The sequence below is a fragment of the Tribolium castaneum genome, chromosome 3, assembly GCF_031307605.1.
Source record: "Tribolium castaneum strain GA2 chromosome 3, icTriCast1.1, whole genome shotgun sequence".
NCBI classification, from domain to species: Eukaryota; Metazoa; Arthropoda; class Insecta; order Coleoptera; family Tenebrionidae; genus Tribolium; species Tribolium castaneum.
In genome coordinates, this window is record NC_087396.1 from 18,102,032 (window position 1) to 18,120,860 (window position 18,829).

At 34.5% G+C, this 18,829-nt stretch overlaps 4 protein-coding genes across 5 annotated transcripts; 3 read left to right on the forward strand and 1 right to left on the reverse strand.

Moving 5' to 3' along the window:
• The first annotated feature begins 7,666 nt into the window (after positions 1–7,666).
• Positions 7,667–16,263, forward strand: LOC661472 (serine protease P93). Its single transcript, XM_015981542.2, has 11 exons — positions 7,667–7,787; positions 8,072–8,395; positions 8,625–8,727; positions 8,786–8,979; positions 9,037–9,465; positions 13,675–13,753; positions 13,793–13,845; positions 15,022–15,324; positions 15,374–15,479; positions 15,539–15,732; positions 15,780–16,263. The coding sequence occupies exons 1-11, from the start codon at positions 7,718–7,720 to the stop codon at positions 16,205–16,207; spliced, it is 2,283 nt and encodes a 760-aa protein (XP_015837028.2). The 5' UTR covers positions 7,667–7,717; the 3' UTR covers positions 16,208–16,263.
• On the forward strand, positions 10,166–11,931 carry LOC661429 (serine protease grass). Of its 2 annotated transcripts, XM_008197144.3 has the most exons (5): positions 10,246–10,591; positions 10,644–11,024; positions 11,074–11,167; positions 11,221–11,414; positions 11,460–11,931. In XM_008197144.3, exons 1-5 carry the CDS (start codon positions 10,543–10,545, stop codon positions 11,867–11,869), a joined length of 1,128 nt encoding a protein of 375 aa, XP_008195366.3. In that variant the 5' UTR covers positions 10,246–10,542; the 3' UTR covers positions 11,870–11,931. The 2 variants fall into 2 exon arrangements, with proteins under 2 accessions (XP_064211535.1, XP_008195366.3); XM_064355465.1 differs by having other exon boundaries at positions 10,166–10,591; positions 11,221–11,931.
• Positions 12,015–13,461, forward strand: LOC135265622 (serine protease grass-like). The gene is made up of 4 exons (XM_064355466.1): positions 12,015–12,575; positions 12,622–12,715; positions 12,764–12,957; positions 13,002–13,461. Exons 1-4 carry the CDS (start codon positions 12,260–12,262, stop codon positions 13,412–13,414), a joined length of 1,017 nt encoding a protein of 338 aa, XP_064211536.1. The 5' UTR covers positions 12,015–12,259; the 3' UTR covers positions 13,415–13,461.
• LOC100142281 (uncharacterized protein) lies at positions 16,199–18,778 on the reverse strand. Its single transcript, XM_015981540.2, has 6 exons — positions 17,759–18,778; positions 17,566–17,709; positions 17,283–17,519; positions 16,973–17,237; positions 16,560–16,928; positions 16,199–16,509 (listed from the first exon to the last, which is right to left on the reverse strand). The coding sequence occupies exons 1-6, from the start codon at positions 18,565–18,567 to the stop codon at positions 16,255–16,257; spliced, it is 2,079 nt and encodes a 692-aa protein (XP_015837026.2). The 5' UTR covers positions 18,568–18,778; the 3' UTR covers positions 16,199–16,254.
• Between the last annotated feature and the right edge of the window lie 51 nt (positions 18,779–18,829).

An 18,829-nucleotide genomic window follows, 5' to 3' on the forward strand; every position in this document is an offset into this window, starting at 1 on the left:
ACGCCCTGTTTTAGGGTGTCTGGAAAATCTATCTTTTTAAGGCCAACAACCTGATTTTCAAGGTAACTCAAAAAGTCCAAAATTTATAAGGTCTCCCTTAGAACACTTTGTTTTTTTGATGATTTTATCCTGTTTTTATAAGGTAGAAAACTAAGTAGATGGGTCTGTTCAGCACAACAGTTGAAATTTAATGATACTAGAAATCAACCCATTGAACATGTTTTTAATCAATTTCAAATATTGATATATTTTTCCGACGGGGTAAAACACCCTGTCTGTAAAATTGATGTGAAAACTATTTGTTAACGAATAAGATTAGCGTTTATATAAAGAGGAACGATAAAGAGGAACGAACGAGTAAAATAAAAGTAATTATTTGTAGTAGTTCAAGTTCTTCGTCTTCTGTTAGCTCAATTATAATTTATTCATTGTAAACTTTATAACAAAGATTAGAAGTACCGCGCTCTTTTAAATTTAAAGTTATAAGATTTTCCATTTAAAATTAAAATTCCCAAAAATAGATAAATCAAATTTATCCGATTTTGTTGTTTGCAAAAATTCATCATACTCATAGTAATTATTATCTTTAAAAAATAAATTTTTCCATTAATATATCTAAACGCCTTGTTAACATTAGAAGGAATACTTGAAAACAATTTAGCTATTATACCATGTTTCTTTGGTCTAAACAGACATTCATCAAAGTCTATAAACATTGTGTTGTCATAAAATATGTAAGTTTTACCAGAATAAGTACTAAATATTGCATTAATTTTCTTTCCATTAGGAGTGCCTAAGCATAGATCTTCCATTATAACCATTTTTAACAATGAAACTAGGAAAATCAATAATACAAAATGGCCTTTTATATTAATAATTATAGGACGAAGCGGTTCTGGTAAAACAAATACTGTTGTTAATCTTTTAAAATATTTATTTTTTGATACGTATTATTTGTATGCGAAATATTTAGAAGAACCTTATTATCAGTTATTACAAAATGTGATTGATGATGAAAAAATTAGGCCTAAAGCACCTCATGAAAATCAAAAATCGATAACTGAATCGTACTTTTCATCAGATATAATAATAATAATAATAATAATAATAATAATAATAATAATAATAATAATAATCGTTATTGTCCAACGAGGTTATCAGTTACAGGACAAAAATAAATTTTGTTACAAAAAATAAGAAATTATAGATGCAGGTATTCTTACACTAAAAATAACGAAAATTAATATAAATTTAAAATGTAATAATACAAATAATAGATTTAATCTAATTTAATCCCATTTATGATTGGCCAGACTGCATATTATGAAGAGTGGTGAACGACGCAAAATGTTAGTTCTAGGTGTTGGGAGCCGGAACATAATTTCATATCTTGAACATATGCGTGGGACATTGAACGGAATCTGAGCCAATAAGTTAGAGCAGTCGATCCTATTGCTGAGTAATTTATCTAAAAAATTGAGACAAATGTGCTCTCTTCTAATGTTAAGTGCAACTATGTTATGTCTTGCAAGCAGCTCGTCTTGGCTGGTGCCCACTTCTGGATAAGTTCCACCCAGTTTAAACGACAAAAATTTCAAAAATCTGCGGTGGATTGAGTCTAGGAGCATAGAGTGAGAAATATAAATTGGAAACCATATTAGACATGCGTATTCAATTTTACTTAAGACAAAAGCATAATAGAGATTTTTTAACAGTGCAACATCAGAAAAATATTTACCCATACGCATAACAAAACCTAACGACTTGAAGGCGGAATTACGAACATTTCCGACATGGATAATGAATGTCATAGCTGAGTCAAAAGTTATACCGAGATCTTTAATGGCATCCTTTTTTTCAAGGGCAAAATTGTTAATAGAATATGAAGATGGAAAAGGAGAACGACATCGAGAGAAAGAAACTGTGCAACATTTACTAATATTTAAATGTAATTTATATTTGTTACACCAGTCTGCAATTTTACTTAAGTTCAGTTGTAACAAGTCAGCATCATTTTGATTTGTGATAGAATTAAATATTTTTAAATCATCCGCATACGCAAGAACAGGACAGGATAAAGACAGTAACAAATCATTAATAAACAGAATAAATAAAAGTGGCCCCAAATTTGATCCTTGAGGGACTCCAGCTTTCACACAGTAATTGAAAGAAGAAAAACCATTAAAGGAAACATAGGAAACTCTATTTGATAGGTATGATTGAAGGAGGAGAAGGGAAGAAGAAGAAAAGCCGAAGAAAGTTAACTTATGAAGCAGGATATCATGACTAACTGAATCAAAGGCTTTAGTAAAATCGGTGTATATCACATCTACCTGACGACCAGAATCCAAGTTGGTTGCAATGTACTGTGTAATAAGCGCGAGATTCGTAACCGTTGAGCGCCCCTTAACGAAGCCATGTTGATCCGGAGAGATGAAATTTTTTACGCTATAATAGATATCCTGATACAAACACTGCTCAAAGACTTTAGCAAAATTAGAAAGTATAGAAATCTGTCGATAGTTACAAATAATAAATAGCATTGTCCCCTTTTTTGAAAACTGGACATACCCTAGCTCGCTTCCATAATTCGGGAAAAGTAGATGTATTAATTGCAAGATTGGATATCATTGTTAACGGCTGAGCGAAAACATCGCTACAATCACGAACAATAAAAGAAGGAATCAGGTCATCACCGGCAGTAAATTTGTTTGAAAGCTTTTTCATAATAGAAACAGTTTGATCCAAAGATATTGAAGAAAACTGGAAATTTAAACCCCAGTTACATGTTTCAGGAAAGAGTAAATTTTCCTCCATATTTATGAGTGCAGCCGAAGAAAAAAAATGAGCAAAGCCATTAACAATACTTTGAGGATCAGCAAAGTCAGAAGATTTATCTTCAGTAAAAATTCTTTCTGGTATACGAGAACAACCTCTCTTTTGATTTAAAAATTTCCAGATGTCGGAAGGATTGGAATTTATATTTGTTTCCATATGGCTGACATAAGATTGATAAGCAATCGAGATTTGTTTCTTAGTTAGACTACGTAATCGTTTAAATTCGTTATAATAAAACAATATTTCTATTACTTTGTAGCCATTTTTTCCTAAAGTACCTTTTGGTCTTAAGATTGTATTTAATTTCAGGAGTAAACCATATCGGATAACTAGACTTTTGTCTACGTTTTTTCGGAACATACAAATCAAATAGTTGATAGATAACCGAGTAAAATGACTCAATAGCTTCATTGACATTGGAAAAGTCATTTAGAAAAGACCAGTTGATATCACAAAATGCATTATATAATAAAGGAAAATTAGCTTTGTGAAAGTTATAGACTAAGCTATTGTTACAAGGAAAAGAAGGATAACTTAGGTTTTTTGTTACTTGTAGAGAGACAGATATTGAAGGATGATGGAAGTCTTCGAACACTAATGGAAAGTCACACTTAGTGACGTTTAGGTTCATCTCACTGGAAGAAAATACAAGATCCAAAAGATTGTTGTTAGGGTTCATTACTGAGTTATGCGGAATAGCGTCAAGGACATTTATGAAGTTGTGAAAAACCTGCGATTTTCGTGATTCGTTTGTTTTCCCGAAATCAGGTAGGTTAAAGTCACCAAACAAAATAAACTGATGGCCCAAAATAAGTTGTTCTAATCCAGCGGTAAATAGATCAAGCTCATTTGCCGTGGCATTTGGTGGTATACAGATAACTCCTAGAGTCACACTTTGCATATTTATAAGACATTTACACAAGACAATATCAATTAAAGGCACAACGGCAGAAAGTTCAGAAGTATTAATTCGGGAGAAAGTAATATTATTTTTGATAGCGAGTAGAACACCACCTCCCTTCGACAGTTTAACCAGAGAAAACTTACGATCACAACGAATCACATTATATTGATCGGGTAGTAATTCAGAATCAAAGACAGAATCACTTAGCCAGGTTTCCGTGACGCAAATAATATCATAATGTAAATCCAAACAATTAGAAAAAAAAATGATCCGTTTTAGAATTCAAACCTCTGACGTTCTGATAATAGATTTCAAATTGACCTGATATGGTGTTGGACAAATTTAGTTTTCCGAATGGGACTGATTAATTATGGTGGGAACACCATTACGATATTTTATTTTTAAATTCTCCTCACCATTTTGTAGCCGAATAAGTAACTCCTGTTTCACCGTATTGTATAATTCAATTTGTCGAGGAGTTCGGTCATAAGAGAATGCCAACGCTGAAAATTGTTGTAAACCTTTCAGTTTTTTCACATTTCTAATGACATTCTGAACTAAATCAGCAGAAAACAGATTAACCTTTATTGGACGTGTATCGAACTGTATTGGAAGCATCATATTTTCCCAACCTAACCGGCTTGATTTGTTGAGTTGCTGATGAGCCCAAATTGTTCAATATATCCGAGATCAAGGTACAGTCTAAGTCAGATTGTTCTTTCTTGGACTAACCAGCTTCCGTTACACCATAAATAAGTAAGTTAGAAGACCTTTTATTTCTTTCAGATATTTCAGAAATAATTTCTTCCATAACCATAGGAGAGAGTGAAGTATTAGAACTAACCGGGTTAGAAATGTTTTCAATCTTTTCATTTAACTTATTGATCTCTTGTTTCAAGTCAGTAACTAGCGAGAGAATTTTTGGAAGCTGATGCAACCCCTGTTCACAGTCCATACAAATATATTTAAATCTACGCTTAGAATTTGGCCTTAACTCAAAACACATAATTTCAGCAGCCGAGAGATCTGAGCAATTTACATGTACCGGTCTTTCACAACCATCGCATTTGATAAATGATTTAGTTTGATTTTCATTGACCGGATCTTTACATTTTAAACAAGAAAAAGGCATTTTGAAAAATTAAATGCTAAATAAAAAAAAAATAATTCAAATAATCAAGAGTAAGAAAAAGTAAGAAAAAGTGAAGATAAACTGAAGATATCTGACGAGCAGCACGATAATCAATCGTTTGATACCGATAAACTAAATTCAACTAAATTACCTTCGTTGTAGTACTCAAGATGACATAAGAGAAATCACTGTTACATCAAATGATGCACAAAAAAATAAGCAATACACTGATGTAAAATGCACTAATTAACTCAATTTATTACTTCAAAAATGTGAGACCAAATGCACTGCTAAACTTTTACAGTGTTCTCGCAAGAGAGTCTCGCCAACTCGCCAACAAGATATAGAAGACATAGTCGATGTAAACAAACTTGATAGATATAAACAAAACTTGATTGTTCTTGATGATTTCGTAACGGAAGATCAAAAGAAACTGACAGATTTAGCTCTACGCGGAAGAAAAATGAATGCTTCAATGACTTATATAAGGCAGGATTGGTATAGAGTGCCAAAATCAATTTGTTTACAATGTAATTATCTTTCAATATTTCCATCATGTGATGGTAATGATATAAGCTTAATATTTAGAGAAAAGGGGTTGGATAAGAAACTCAGGAAATATTATGAAAATAACATTACAAAATTTGATTGCTTAACTATTGATTTTAAAACTCCTAAAATGAAATATAGAAAGAATTTTACGCCCATAAATGATTGGCATGGTGTCCCTAAAAGGCCAGTTCAGAAGCAAAGCCAAAGACGATGACATCTGAAAAAATAGAAAAAAGGTGGAAAATCAACAAGAGGGCCACCTGGTATAGGATTTAATCTATCAGAAAATGGTAATTATGATATCCCACGACACAAATTAGTTAATGTAAAACAACCAGAAGGTCCAGGCGATGCTGTTAATTTACAATATTTAGCGACAGAGCACACAAAGTGGATTGGTGCTTTGCATGCTGCTATGGATAAAGTCAACGATAATATGATCAAACAAGATGATTCAGAAAGCGTTTTAAAAATTGTTAAACCGGAACTCAGTAATATAATCAAAAAAGATTCGGTGAATCTAACCGCTACAAGAAGATATATCGATATTGGTAATAGAAGATTAGTTAAAACTGCTGATGCAATTGATAAATATGATGTTGTCAATAAAGGACAACTAGATGATGCCTGGCAGAGCCAGTCCAAAGACTTATCCAATTACGGAGAAAGGTTAATTAACGTGGAAACTGAATTAATGAAAAAACTCATTATTCTTTTCTACAATTTGTAGGAAAAATTCGTTTTGTTAAAGAAGTTCATGGAGAAAAGGCTGTTACTTTGCTTGACTTTTCTTTTGATGGTGAACTATTTCTTAGAATACCAATAGATGTGGAAGTTATAAAATTTTACTCAACGGCTAATTTGAAAGATTTGGATATTAGTACTAATAAATGAACAATAGATCTTTCAAATCCTTCTATTGTTAGAGAATCTGATCTTCTATCTTTTAGAATAAAAAAAGAAAAGGTAAACACAGATGAAAATCTGGGTGGTTATAATCATCATAGATTATAGATATTTGTAATGACTCAATCATTTTACTATTACTCGGAGAGCTCAATCGGACATTGTTATTCTGTTGTCTATGTTTTGTGATTCTAGGGTTTGATCAACATGGCAAAATGTATTTATGCGGAAATTGCAAAAAAGGTGAAAAAAAACTGTTTTCTTCTGTAGATAAGATAAATAAATGTATCAAAGAAATCATCGAAATGCAAGAACGTCGACAAGACAGCAAAACCAACTTGCATCTTAAGAACGTTAGAGTGGTCTTCAGCGGCTAACAATATTACGCAAACGTACAAATAACTATGGAGGCAATAATCATCAAGCCACATGAAGTGAAGTTGAACATAGGGGTTTAAGAATAAACCAGTGTTTTAATAGACCCCCGTACAAATTATATTTTCGGACACCAGCTCAATGTGCGAGAGCTCTTAGACGAATAAGGGTTATCACTGGGTATATGACATTCTAACCCGTTTAATATTTAAAATATGTAGTTATTTTACAAGCACTTGTGTTGCGTAATGAATAATAACTGTAATTTTTACAGGGCAGAATCAAACTAAACGGCGCGCTGCTAATAGTTAATTATACTACAGCATATTTTTTTATTATTTTTCCAAGCGTCTGTATGTTTTGAATAACTCAAAAAATAAAAATTATTAATGAACTATTGTACATATATTTTATTCTTTTTATGCTAATCCTTTATTGTTGCTATAACAAGGTAAAATCCTTAAATTTGAACCGTTATTGTGCTAAACAGGCCCATATAGTACAAAGTTCATAACAGGAGAAAATCGCAATAAATAATCCTATTCATTAACAAATAGTTTTCACATCAATTTTACAGACAGGGTGTTTTACCCCGTTGGAAAAATCTATCAATATTTGAAATTGATTAAAAACATGTTCAGTGGTTTGATTTCTAAAATCATTAAATTTGTGCTGAAGAGACCCACATACATGAGTTTGTATAGCATGCTTTGTAACTTATACAAAACAGTCTGCTTTTCAGTTCACCCTTGAAAATTTTTCACGATTTTCTCTGCTTTTCAGATTACCCTTGAAAATCGGGGTGTTTTCCTTAAAAAGTAGCAGTGTGCATAGGGGCCCTTATACTAGTATGCTTTAACAAATTTTTCTATTTCCTTTTTTGAAAAAGCGCCAGTTTCTCTTGTCGTGTTTACTCTAATCGTTTTATTTTTAAATTAATGTTTTTGCATTAATAATTTTGATAATAATTTTAGCGATAACTAAGTTCAAGAGCAAAATCAGTCAAAAGAATGGTTTGTAGTAATAAACTTCTTAATGTTTGCCTTTTTCTGCTCTTGCACATAACAATTGCCAAGAGAAGTAAGTAGTATATTTTTTACAACCACCTAGAATAGTTTCATTTTATTAATAATTAATCTTAATTTTGTACTTTGTCTCTTGCTTTTTTTGCATTACAGAGGTAATGTCCACTACTTACAAACAAAGAAATTACTTTTGATAGGACATTTTTTTTGCATCGATTTCTTTCATTATTTTATTAGTGAAAAACTTTGCAAAACTAAAATAAAGAAAAGGAAGAAATCCGTCATTTAATGATAATTGTGTTTAGTTCAAAAAGTATTTTTCACCTTTACATTTTACAGAATGGGCAATCGAAGACGACAAATGCATCACAAAGAGTGGAGAAATAGGAACTTGCATTTCTCTCAATTCTTGCAAACCACTTTTTGATTCTATTAATACGTCCATATCCTCTATTCAAAAAATTTCTTCGTTGTTCAGATTGCATCATTGTGGTTTTAATGATAAAGAGCCTAAAGTTTGCTGCGCTTACAATAAGACTGACCTTTTACCAAAAGAGTGTGGGTATTTGGATACAAGTGGAAGGATTGTGAATGGAAGAGATGCTTTGTTATTTGAATTTCCTTGGATGGCTCTTTTGATTTACAAAAATATTAACAGTGGTAGTAAGTAAAGTCGTAAATATGCACTTATACTAAAATTAAAACAATTTTTACGCCAAAAAATTAACAAACAAACAATGTGATTGTTGTCCAATTTTTCGTGTAAGAAATTACATTACTATTTTTCAGTTATCAAATAAAAATAAAAATAAAATAAAAATAGTAGTGGATAGAAAATCTAATTGTCAATAAATTAAAATTGAAATGTAGAAGTAGAGTGTAATTTTTATAGGTATCTCCGAGGGTACCTCATTTAAATGTGGAGGTACAATTATCAATGATAGATACATTCTAACTGCAGCTCATTGCTTAAGAGGACTTACAAAAACTAAACTGTAAGACTATCAACATTTCTTAAACATTTGACCACATTTGTTTTAACTAATTCACAAGAATTAAAGTTCGGGTTGGTGAGTACAACATCGAGACACTCGAGGACTGTGAAGAATCAGAAGATGGACGAATTTGTTCACCACCATATCAAGACCTACGGGTAGAGGAAGTTATCTTTCATGAGGATTACAATGTTTTATTATTCCAAAATGACATCGGACTTATAAGAGTTCCAAAGATGAACTTGTCTTTAGGTGTTTTTAAGTAGATCATACCACTTGAAATATAAAAAATATGTGAATTTATTTTAGAAAATATAAGACCAGTTTGTTTACCACTTGACGACAACGCCCGTAACTACAATTTTACGAATAGATATGGTGTGGTTACAGGATGGGGAGTTACAGATGAGGCAACGGGTAGCACTAGTTCTACCTTGAAGAAAGTGCAAATTCCTGTAGTGCCTCATGAGGAATGCGTTAAAATGTATCAAAACATTACTAAAATTACACATCAACAGTTGTGTGCGGGCAGCACGACCAATCGGATCAATGGTGATGCTTGTGCAGGGGATAGTGGTGGACCTTTACATGTTTTAGTAAAATTCGATGGGGATACTCGCGTTGTTCAACAAGGAATTGTTTCGTTCGGTTCCAGGCGTTGTGGGAAAGATAAATATCCAGGAGTGTATACTAAGGTTGCACCCTATATCGACTGGATTCTCGATAACATCAACCCTTGATAGCTTTTGTCATTTATAAGTTAACAACAATTTTTCTAAGCTGATGTGTAAAGTTTGTAATATTGGGTACTCGTAATAAGTATATAAAATTTTGGCACCATTTTATTGTAATCCGAACACATTTCTAGATTCAAATAAAGTATACTTACAGGTAAATGCGTTACTTTTTTTTGAAAATGGAAAAGTTTCAAGTAATTAATGTGGAAAACATCTAAAATTTTCCTATTTTGCGCAATTTTAGAACAAACTTTTTTATTAAATCGCTAGCCTACTTATTTGCAAATCTGCACATTATTCTCCTAGCTGATTTCAACAGTTGATTTCACTATGTAAAATAATAGATATTTATTTGATGACAATGTCTTGGATCTTCCGCCTACTTATTAATAACTTAGCAAAAATCCCCGTTCTACAACCTTGGAAGATAACGGTGTGTGTGTCATATTAACATGCATTATGAAGATATTCATATTCAGGAAGAGTAAAGTGGGGCGTTGTTGGGTAAATCCCCACATCAAGTTTGACTATTTTCTAAAATTTTTTCTTTTACTGTTGCATTGCAATGAGAACTAAATAACTCAGTTATTCATAAAATTTATTTTGAATTCTTACGCAAAATAAAAACTTGTAAACAATAAATGACGTCTTTCTTTGAACAAATTAAAAGTTTATGCTTACTTACTTATTCTACATAAAAATTGTATGAATCTTCTTTTGCTTAATGTGGCATAGTCTATAAAAATATCTACGTGTCTTCAATTACTGTAATTTATGATTTTTTAGTTATTTACTCACCATTTTCCACTTATCAATTAAAAGTAATCACTTAATACAAATCGTGATTAATTAACCCACGACACACCGCAGAAAGCAGAAAAAATCACTGCACATTCTTAACCCAATATTCTTCCCTCCACCCACCCATTTTACGCATGAGTCATGGCAGGGACACACTTTAAAACTCGTTAAATTTTTCATCTTACCTCACCTCTTATCACGGCATTAATACCTAAGTAACACTCCAAAAGACTGTTGCATAGTTAGTTTGTAGATAGTAGGTACCTATCATCAAATCATGTTTTGTGCCGTGTTCTTTCTCCATTTCATCCTTTTTGTACAAGCACGTAAGTTGACAAATAATTATTATCAAGGAACTCGTAAATAAACTAATTCTAGAATGGGAATTCGAATCGACTAATCACGATCTCTGCAAAACACCTCACCACCAAGATGGAAAATGCACCCCGATTTATTCATGCAAACCAATCTTGGATTTACTAGACCAGGTACCTCAACCCTTACCACCAGAAATTTCAGATTATTTAAAATCATACCACTGCGGTTTTGATGGCAATTCACCGAAAGTGTGTTGCCCCTCAAAACCAATCTACTTCAACAACGCAGAAGAACCAACATTTCCCGACGTTTCGAGACACAGAAATACTTATCTGCTACCGCGAAAATGTGGCCAATTTGACTCCCTTGACAAAATTGTCAACGGTAACAAGACTGGTATTTTTGAGTTTCCTTGGATGGCTTTATTGTCCTACCAAACCCGTAAGTTAATTCACAAATGTTGCAATTTTTAAACATTTATTTTTCAAAGGAAATGGTCCCCAGTTTAAGTGTGGCGGCACAATAATCAACCCCAGATATATTTTAACAGCGGCACATTGTGTCACAAACCTCAAAACACCATTGTAGGTCCTCGCAAGTTAAATAAATGAAAAATCAGTTAACTAATCTTTTGTAGATTGGGGGTTCGAGTTGGTGAACACGATCTAAGAACCGTTACTGACTGTGAAACCAATAAAGACAAAGAAAGATTTTGCGCACCTCCTTTTCAAGATTTGCAAATAGAGAAAGTAATACCACACCAACAATACAACGCAAAATTTTTGACCGACGACATTGCTCTTCTTCGAGTGGCTCCTATTAAAACTTCAGGTACACGACCACAATTTCAGAACAATTTAAGTTTGTTGTTTGTAGAAAATAGCCGTCCTGTTTGCCTTCCGTTGGCCGAAAGTAGAAATTACAACTTTACAAACCGAAATGCGGTTGTGACAGGATGGGGAATGACTGAAAATGGCCGACCTAGTCCTGATTTGTTAAAAGTTGCCCTGTCTGTAGTTCCTTTGGAGGAGTGTAAAAGACTGTACAAAACCACTGCCAATTTGAATGAGCGTCAGTTATGTGCCGGGGGAAAAAACAAGGACTCTTGTGGAGGCGATAGTGGAGGGCCTCTCCAAGTCATGGGGAGAATATTTGGAGAGACACGGATTGTACAGCAAGGAATTGTCTCATTTGGGCCCAGAAATTGCGGCAGTTCTTATTTGCCGGGGGTTTACACGAGAGTGGCTGCTTTCATGGACTGGATTCTCGACAATATGGAACCCTAACTAGACTAAGCACCTAAATTATTGTAACGTGTTTTAAGAAAAATAAACGAAATATTACGCAGGCCATTAGTTTAAGTCATCAGTAATGTCCACAAGTTTGTCGAACACAAAATCTTAATTGTGCATTTAAAACGCATTAGTTGTTACCGTCTTGAAGCATTAGGAAGTAATTAATAGTTATAGTCATACTTTGGTGGTTTAAGATCGGCTGTATTGCAATGCTAAGCGTTTCAATTTTGTTCTATTTCCTTCTAACTGTGGGAGCACGTACGTACAAACCTTGTTTCAGTTTTTTTATTTACAAAATGCTCCATAGAAAGAATTAGTGGCAATTGCCAAACCCCGGATAACGAACCGGGCTTATGTTTGGTGGCCCAGTCTTGCAAACAAATGTTGGACATTTTGCGAAAACTCCCTCGTCCTTTTCCACCCCACATCCGTGCAAAACTAGAAGCGTATAAGTGCGTCATTAAGGGCAAGAAAAATACAATTTGTTGTCCAACAAATCCTGTTAATTACAACCAGTTTATAACGAATGGTAACTCTGCCGAAGATGATGTTATGTTGCCTGATGTTAGCAATCACAAAAACGTTAAATTTTTACCTAAAAACTGCGGTCATTTGGACACTGTTGACAAAATCGTCAACGGTAACAAAACTGGGCTTTTCGAATTTCCTTGGATGGCTCTACTCTCGTATCAAACGGGTTTGTTATTATGAGACTATTTTTCGTCGACTTATTGTTTTTGTAGACCGTGGGCCTTCGTTCCTATGTGGGGGTACCATAATCAACGAAAACTATATTTTAACGGCAGCTCATTGTGTTACAAACATTAAGCCAAAACTGTGCGTAAGCAAAATCATCTTGAGAAAATTTTGAATTTGTTTTGGTAGAATTGGAGTACGAGTTGGGGAGCACGACATTCGTACCAACACCGACTGTGAAGAGTTTGAAGGTGAAGAAGTTTGTGCTCCTCCTGTTCAGGATTTATCAATTGAGAAAGTTATCTTTCACAAACAATACGACATCGTCACGCATGCTAATGACATTGCTCTCGTTAGAGTGTCCCCAATAAACCTGTCTTTAGGTACAAATTCTGGCTTTTTGGCTTCAAACACATTTATTTTTCAGAGAATAGTAGACCGGTTTGTTTACCTTTGGACAAAGCCCGAAATTTCAACTTTACAAACAAAAACGTGGTAGTGACTGGTTGGGGACACACCGAAAAAGGGGTCCCCAGCCCTGAGTTACTGAAAGTTGAAGTTCCAATAGTATCCTTTGAAGAATGTCGAAATAAATTCGAAAAAATTGTTCAACTTACCAAAAAGCAAATTTGCGCCGGGGGCAAGTCAAAAAGTGATTCATGCAGCGGCGACAGTGGAGGGCCCCTTCATGTTTTCTCATTATTATTCGGAGAACCAAGATTTGTTCAGCAAGGGATAGTGTCTTTTGGCCCTAAAGACTGTGGCAATGTTCCGTTTCCGGGTGTTTACACTAGAGTTGCCTACTATATGGACTGGATTTTGGATAATCTTAAGCCTTGATTGTTCTCATTTATTTCACAATACATCAGCCTTATAAAAAATTGTCGTTTTTTTACAATTGTGGGAAAATCCTACAAACTGTTAGTATTTCCCTCGAATTATTTGCATACCAGTGTAACACACTTAAGCAAGTTCACGGTCATCTCCGGACACCGAGTTCCGCGGGGAAAACAACCAACAAAAAAGAAATTGCCGTTTCCTTGACTGCTTCACCCATGGCAGTAGCCTTTACTAAAAAAGATGCTTCAAAATATCTGTAGATGCAAATTCGGGTTTATGTGATTACTTCTTGGAAGAGATTCTGCGCACGCGTTACTTAAGTTTCGAGAGTACGAGAAGGTAAGTCTTGATTGTGTTGTTTGTTGTGATAATCGTTTAAATGGCTCTTGAATGGTTTAAACAATTTGTTGTTTTTTTTCTTTGTCTTATCCGTGAGTATCCAATTAGTAGCTAATTATAATCTGAAGGCTTTGAATAGCGTGAATGGAAAATTTGGAACAAAATCAAAGAAACCAAAACATGTTTGAACTAATTTCTCACGGAAACATAAAACTTAAAACCGCAAATAAATTCGCTTTCAATTTAATTAATTTAATTGAGATCGAGTGGTTTTAATTGACCTTCAGTTACATCACAGCGGCGCAACGAATCTGATAAAATTTGTGATTTATGTCTGAGGATACTAAGGTCTGGAAAAACACAGCTCAATTATTGTCAACTTATTTGTGGAAGATAAATTCGTATAGGGGAAAGCGGGCCAAAACAATGCGGTGTTTAACTGCGCCTAGATCAGCATTTCTTCAGCTTGGTGACCGCAAGTGAGCACCACGTACAAAAAAAGGCCTTTAAACAAATTGTTCTAGAACTTTTTGGTTTAGGTGTTTATTTAAAACTTAAGTCAAAAGTCAAAATTTTATTTTGCTAAAGTAGGTGTAAGAATCGAATTTAATAAATACATTTTTTATTGGTAATCAATTTTGCTTATTTAAAAAACGCTGCAGCGTGTATAAATTCAGCTTTCAAAAACGCGCGTTTTTTAAAGTACCAATAAACCAAAAAACGTGAAGTATAAATGGTCTCTTTTTCATAATTTTTTATTACAATGACCATCAATTCCATGATAACGAAATGAATACTGATCTCACACTACATTATTTTAAATTTTTGTAATACAATCTGTCTATAAATTAATGTAGAATCGTAGTAGGTTTTAAAAGTTTGCCACTCCTTTCCAGAAAAAACAATGTAAGTATATGAAAAATTTGCCTGAGTAGATGAAAATTGGTACTTTTCAGAAATTTCATAGAAATAAAATAATTAAATGCGAGAAATTTAAATTTCAGAACCACCTGAGATCCTACACTCTTTTATAAACAGTCTGTATTAATATCAGTATTTATGATTTCAAAGTGAACCAATAAAAAAATAACGTATCGTGGGTAACTGGTCTTTAAAATACTTGCTCTATTTCGAGCACTCTGACTCGAGCTCGAAAAATTGCGCGTGTTTTAAAGACCTCAATATCCACTTATACTTTAATATATTATTTTAGTACAACTAATTCTGAAATAACGCGGTGTACACATCAAAAAATGCTGTTCTTTTAGTTACTGTATCCGTGCGAGACAAAAACAGAGTCCAGGTGAAATGTCCCGAAAAACACAACTGTGTCCCCCTTTCACAATGCGAGATACGAGAGGCCGATACCTTCATCTACCCTTGCCACAGCGGTCTCAACATGATATGTTGTCCTCATGGCTCACACAATGTTAATACTACACTTCTGGAAAACCGGAAAACATCTCTATTTCCGGTTACTTGTGGCCTTGTTATGGTCTCAGATAAGGTCAGTGGTGGCAAAGTAGCAGATTTGGGCCAGTTCCCTTGGATGGCCTTGCTAGGCTATCGACGTAAGACTTTTGTTAAAAACTAACAATTTTCTTAAAACAATTTTTGCAGAAAAAGGACTCAACTATACCCAATTTTTGTGCGCCGGTAGCATTATCACTGACCATTACATCTTGACAGCCGCTCATTGCATAAATCTGGACCGACGATTAGAATTGTAGGTAATAAAGAAAAACTTTACAAAAGCACAGCAATCAAATGATTTGGTAATTGTAGAGTGCTGGTTCGATTAGGAGAGCACGATCTTTTGGCCGACAAAGATTGTTTCACGATTAATAACTACACGACTTGTGCTCCACCTCATGTAGATTTCACCATACAAGAAGTAACAGTTCACAAACAATACAACACTCGAACTATTCAAAACGATATTGCCTTGATCAAAGTGAGAAGACAGATTAGGTTCACAGGTTCGTACGTTCTTATAATCTTGTCTCCAATAAGACCAATATTTCAGAATACATCAAACCGATTTGCTTACCTTTCGAGAGACACTTGGAACTCAAAGATTTAGCCAAACAAAAACTCACGATAAGTGGTTGGGGTAAGACCAATGCTGCCAATTTGGGCGGCTCTACAACCCTACAATACACTTCTGTGTCGGTTTGGAACCACACAGCGTGCAAGAAGAGCGTTCCTCCTGAGGTACAACCCATACAAAGCACCCAAATTTGTGCCAATGGACCGGCGAAAGAAGATGCTTGCAAGGGGGACAGTGGAGGACCTCTAGTAAATGCAACTACGGATACAGGAGGGGATTTGCGTTACTTCCAGCTTGGGATAGTTTCTTTTGCATCAAGTCTGACTTGTGGGGACCCAAACCTACCAACTGTGTACACGAGAGTAGACAAGTACTTGCAATGGATAGAAGAAAACGTTTCTTAAATTAAGACTGAGTTATATTTGTTTTGTGTTGGGATTAGTAAATTAATTTAATTCGATTGGTTCTCCTCGCTGCTAATGCTGTCACACTTTTCCTTTTCTTCCTGAATGCTCTCCTTCGAGTTCAAAGAATCTAAGTCTTGCTTTAAGTCGTCGTCGAGTAAAGCCTGGATTGCCTCGTCTTTGACTTCTGCTAAAGTGCGCATATCGGACAAGTCGCTGATACTGCGTTTGGAATTTTTACGAGACTTGTATTCAGTGTACAGTTTATCTAATAATTCGTCTTTGGTTCTGAGATATTTGACCTAAAAATTTTCGTAAAGACCTGACACTAAAAACTGAGAAATTGACACACTTGTGATTGACGCTCGAACAGTGTTGGTTGTTGATTAACCCTCCCCAACATCAACTGCATTCTTAGTTTGTGTTCTTCACTTCGTAATTTTTCTTCGTCTCGACGCAGCTGTAATCTCATTGCGAGATCTTCCTCATGACTGTAGGCTAAAGCTTGCCAAACGGGTTTCTTCCTCATTAGTTTTTCCCTCCAACGAGCTTCTTCTTTGAGTTTTGCTTCTTCAAGCTTTTGACATATATCCAGTTCAAGACGTTTGCGGGCCGACTGTATTCTCAAAACAGCGGCCAAATTGGAACGATTAATAGAAGACAAAGACGATGGGGTGCGACTTTCGCAACTACTAGCGGAGAAATTTCTGCAACCCTTGTTCTGGAATCAAAAAATTGAATGAAACTGTAAAAGTAATACCCAACTTGTTTTTTTCCACATCTTTTAAATTTTGGTTTAGGACTAATATCCAAGAATTCATTCTTCAACTCTTCTAACTCCTTCTCGTAATTGGAACCGCACTTGTAACCTTTGTTCTTCTTTGGTTTTGTTGGTTTATTTACGGCAACATCTCGGTAAGAGCGTGGACAAACATCGTACTTGTGGCTAGTTCTTTCCCTTTTGGCCATTGAAGGAGGTAAGGAAGCAGCACGGAGCATTTCCTCAGCTCGAATTTTCTTCTGTAAAGCTCTGAAACCATCAAACTAGAACACATGTTGCGAAAATATCACGAACCTGTAGAACTCATCTTCATGCATCTTTTGGTAAATGTAGTTACTGAACAAGTTCTTTGGAATGGGCTTTGCTTTAAATTTTTTTATTTTGATGGGAGGGTCGTCAAGGAATAGACTTGGAGATGATTTGGATAGACCTTTCGTTAGATTTTGTATTTCTTCGTCTCTTCGAGTAAAAGAAAACGGCCGCATTTGTGCTTGCAGCAGGGCTTTACTGCGTTCGCGAACAATTTTGTTTCTAGAAAAAATGTTTTAGGAGAGCATCAAGAATTCGAATTGCTCACTTTCTCTCTTGATCGGCCATAATTTTATCAAAAAGTGGGATCTGCGATTCAATCGGAATAGGATGTGCTTTAAACAACTCTGTTTTTTCTTGTTTAGGTTTTGCCTTCGTCATCAGTTCATCAACAATTTTATTTTCTTCATCTCTGTAAATAATAATAATAATTTCTGTTTCTACTGTTTTGTGTCTACTACCTAACGGTCATTTCAAACGGTTTGGGAATGGTAATTTCATTATCCTTCCAGCCCACACTTGATTTGGCTCTAGCCGGACTATTAGGTGCACTTTTTGATTGTTTCGGAGAGCAATTTTCCAAGTCTAATTTATAATCATCGATGCTAAAATTATCCCAGTCGTTTTGACCTTTGGAACTTGCTGAAGGAAGACGCGATTTGGGTCTTTTGTAAAGCTCAGATGATGTTTCCCCTGGTGATAATTTATCACTAGGAGTTTCAATCCGTACAGATCTCCTTGAGGGTGGTTTTAGCGACAAATCCTTATCGGAAAAACTAACAGAGTCCAGGTCTTCGACAGTTTTCAAGTACTTAGGACTCTTACTAAGAATTGGTGTTACACAAAACGGTTTCGTTTTCTTCTTTTTATCATCAAATTTCTTTTTTGCGTAATTTTTATATTCTTCTAGCCACTCTGGATTTTCATCAACGACGTTACTCTCGCTTTGCACGTAATCAGTGTACGTTTTTTGTTTCTCTTTCAACAGTTCTATTCTTTTGTAAAATTCTTTACTAGATAAATGATTTAGCTCATCGTATTCTGGGATACTGTCGAAGAATTCGATGAAAGATTTAACAGGATCTTTATCTCTTGAAGATCGGGCTTTCATGCTGATTTCATTGGACGATTCTAAATTCAACTTCGTGGCCTCGTTTTGTAATTGGTTCAAATACTTTTGCTCGTATACAGGCAAAGGGCGATGGCTTTTGGGGTTTCTGGGCAATTTTAAACATGAATTGTTAAACACAGAACTGCTATGGTCGGACATTGCACTTTGAATTTTTATTTAAATTGGGTAAATAGATGTATTTATTCCTATGGCAACCCAGTATTGATCACACTTCTTTGTAGAGGTTTCTATTTAAAATTCAACAAACAATCAATAACCACCCTCTGAGAGCCATTTTTAGAAATTAAAGCCGATGGAAAAATGCTAGCAAAGACACTGTCAAAAAATGTAACAAATTTGTATTACTTATTACGTAAACAAAAAAGTATGATTGCTAATGAATTGGGTGGAAGCACGTGGT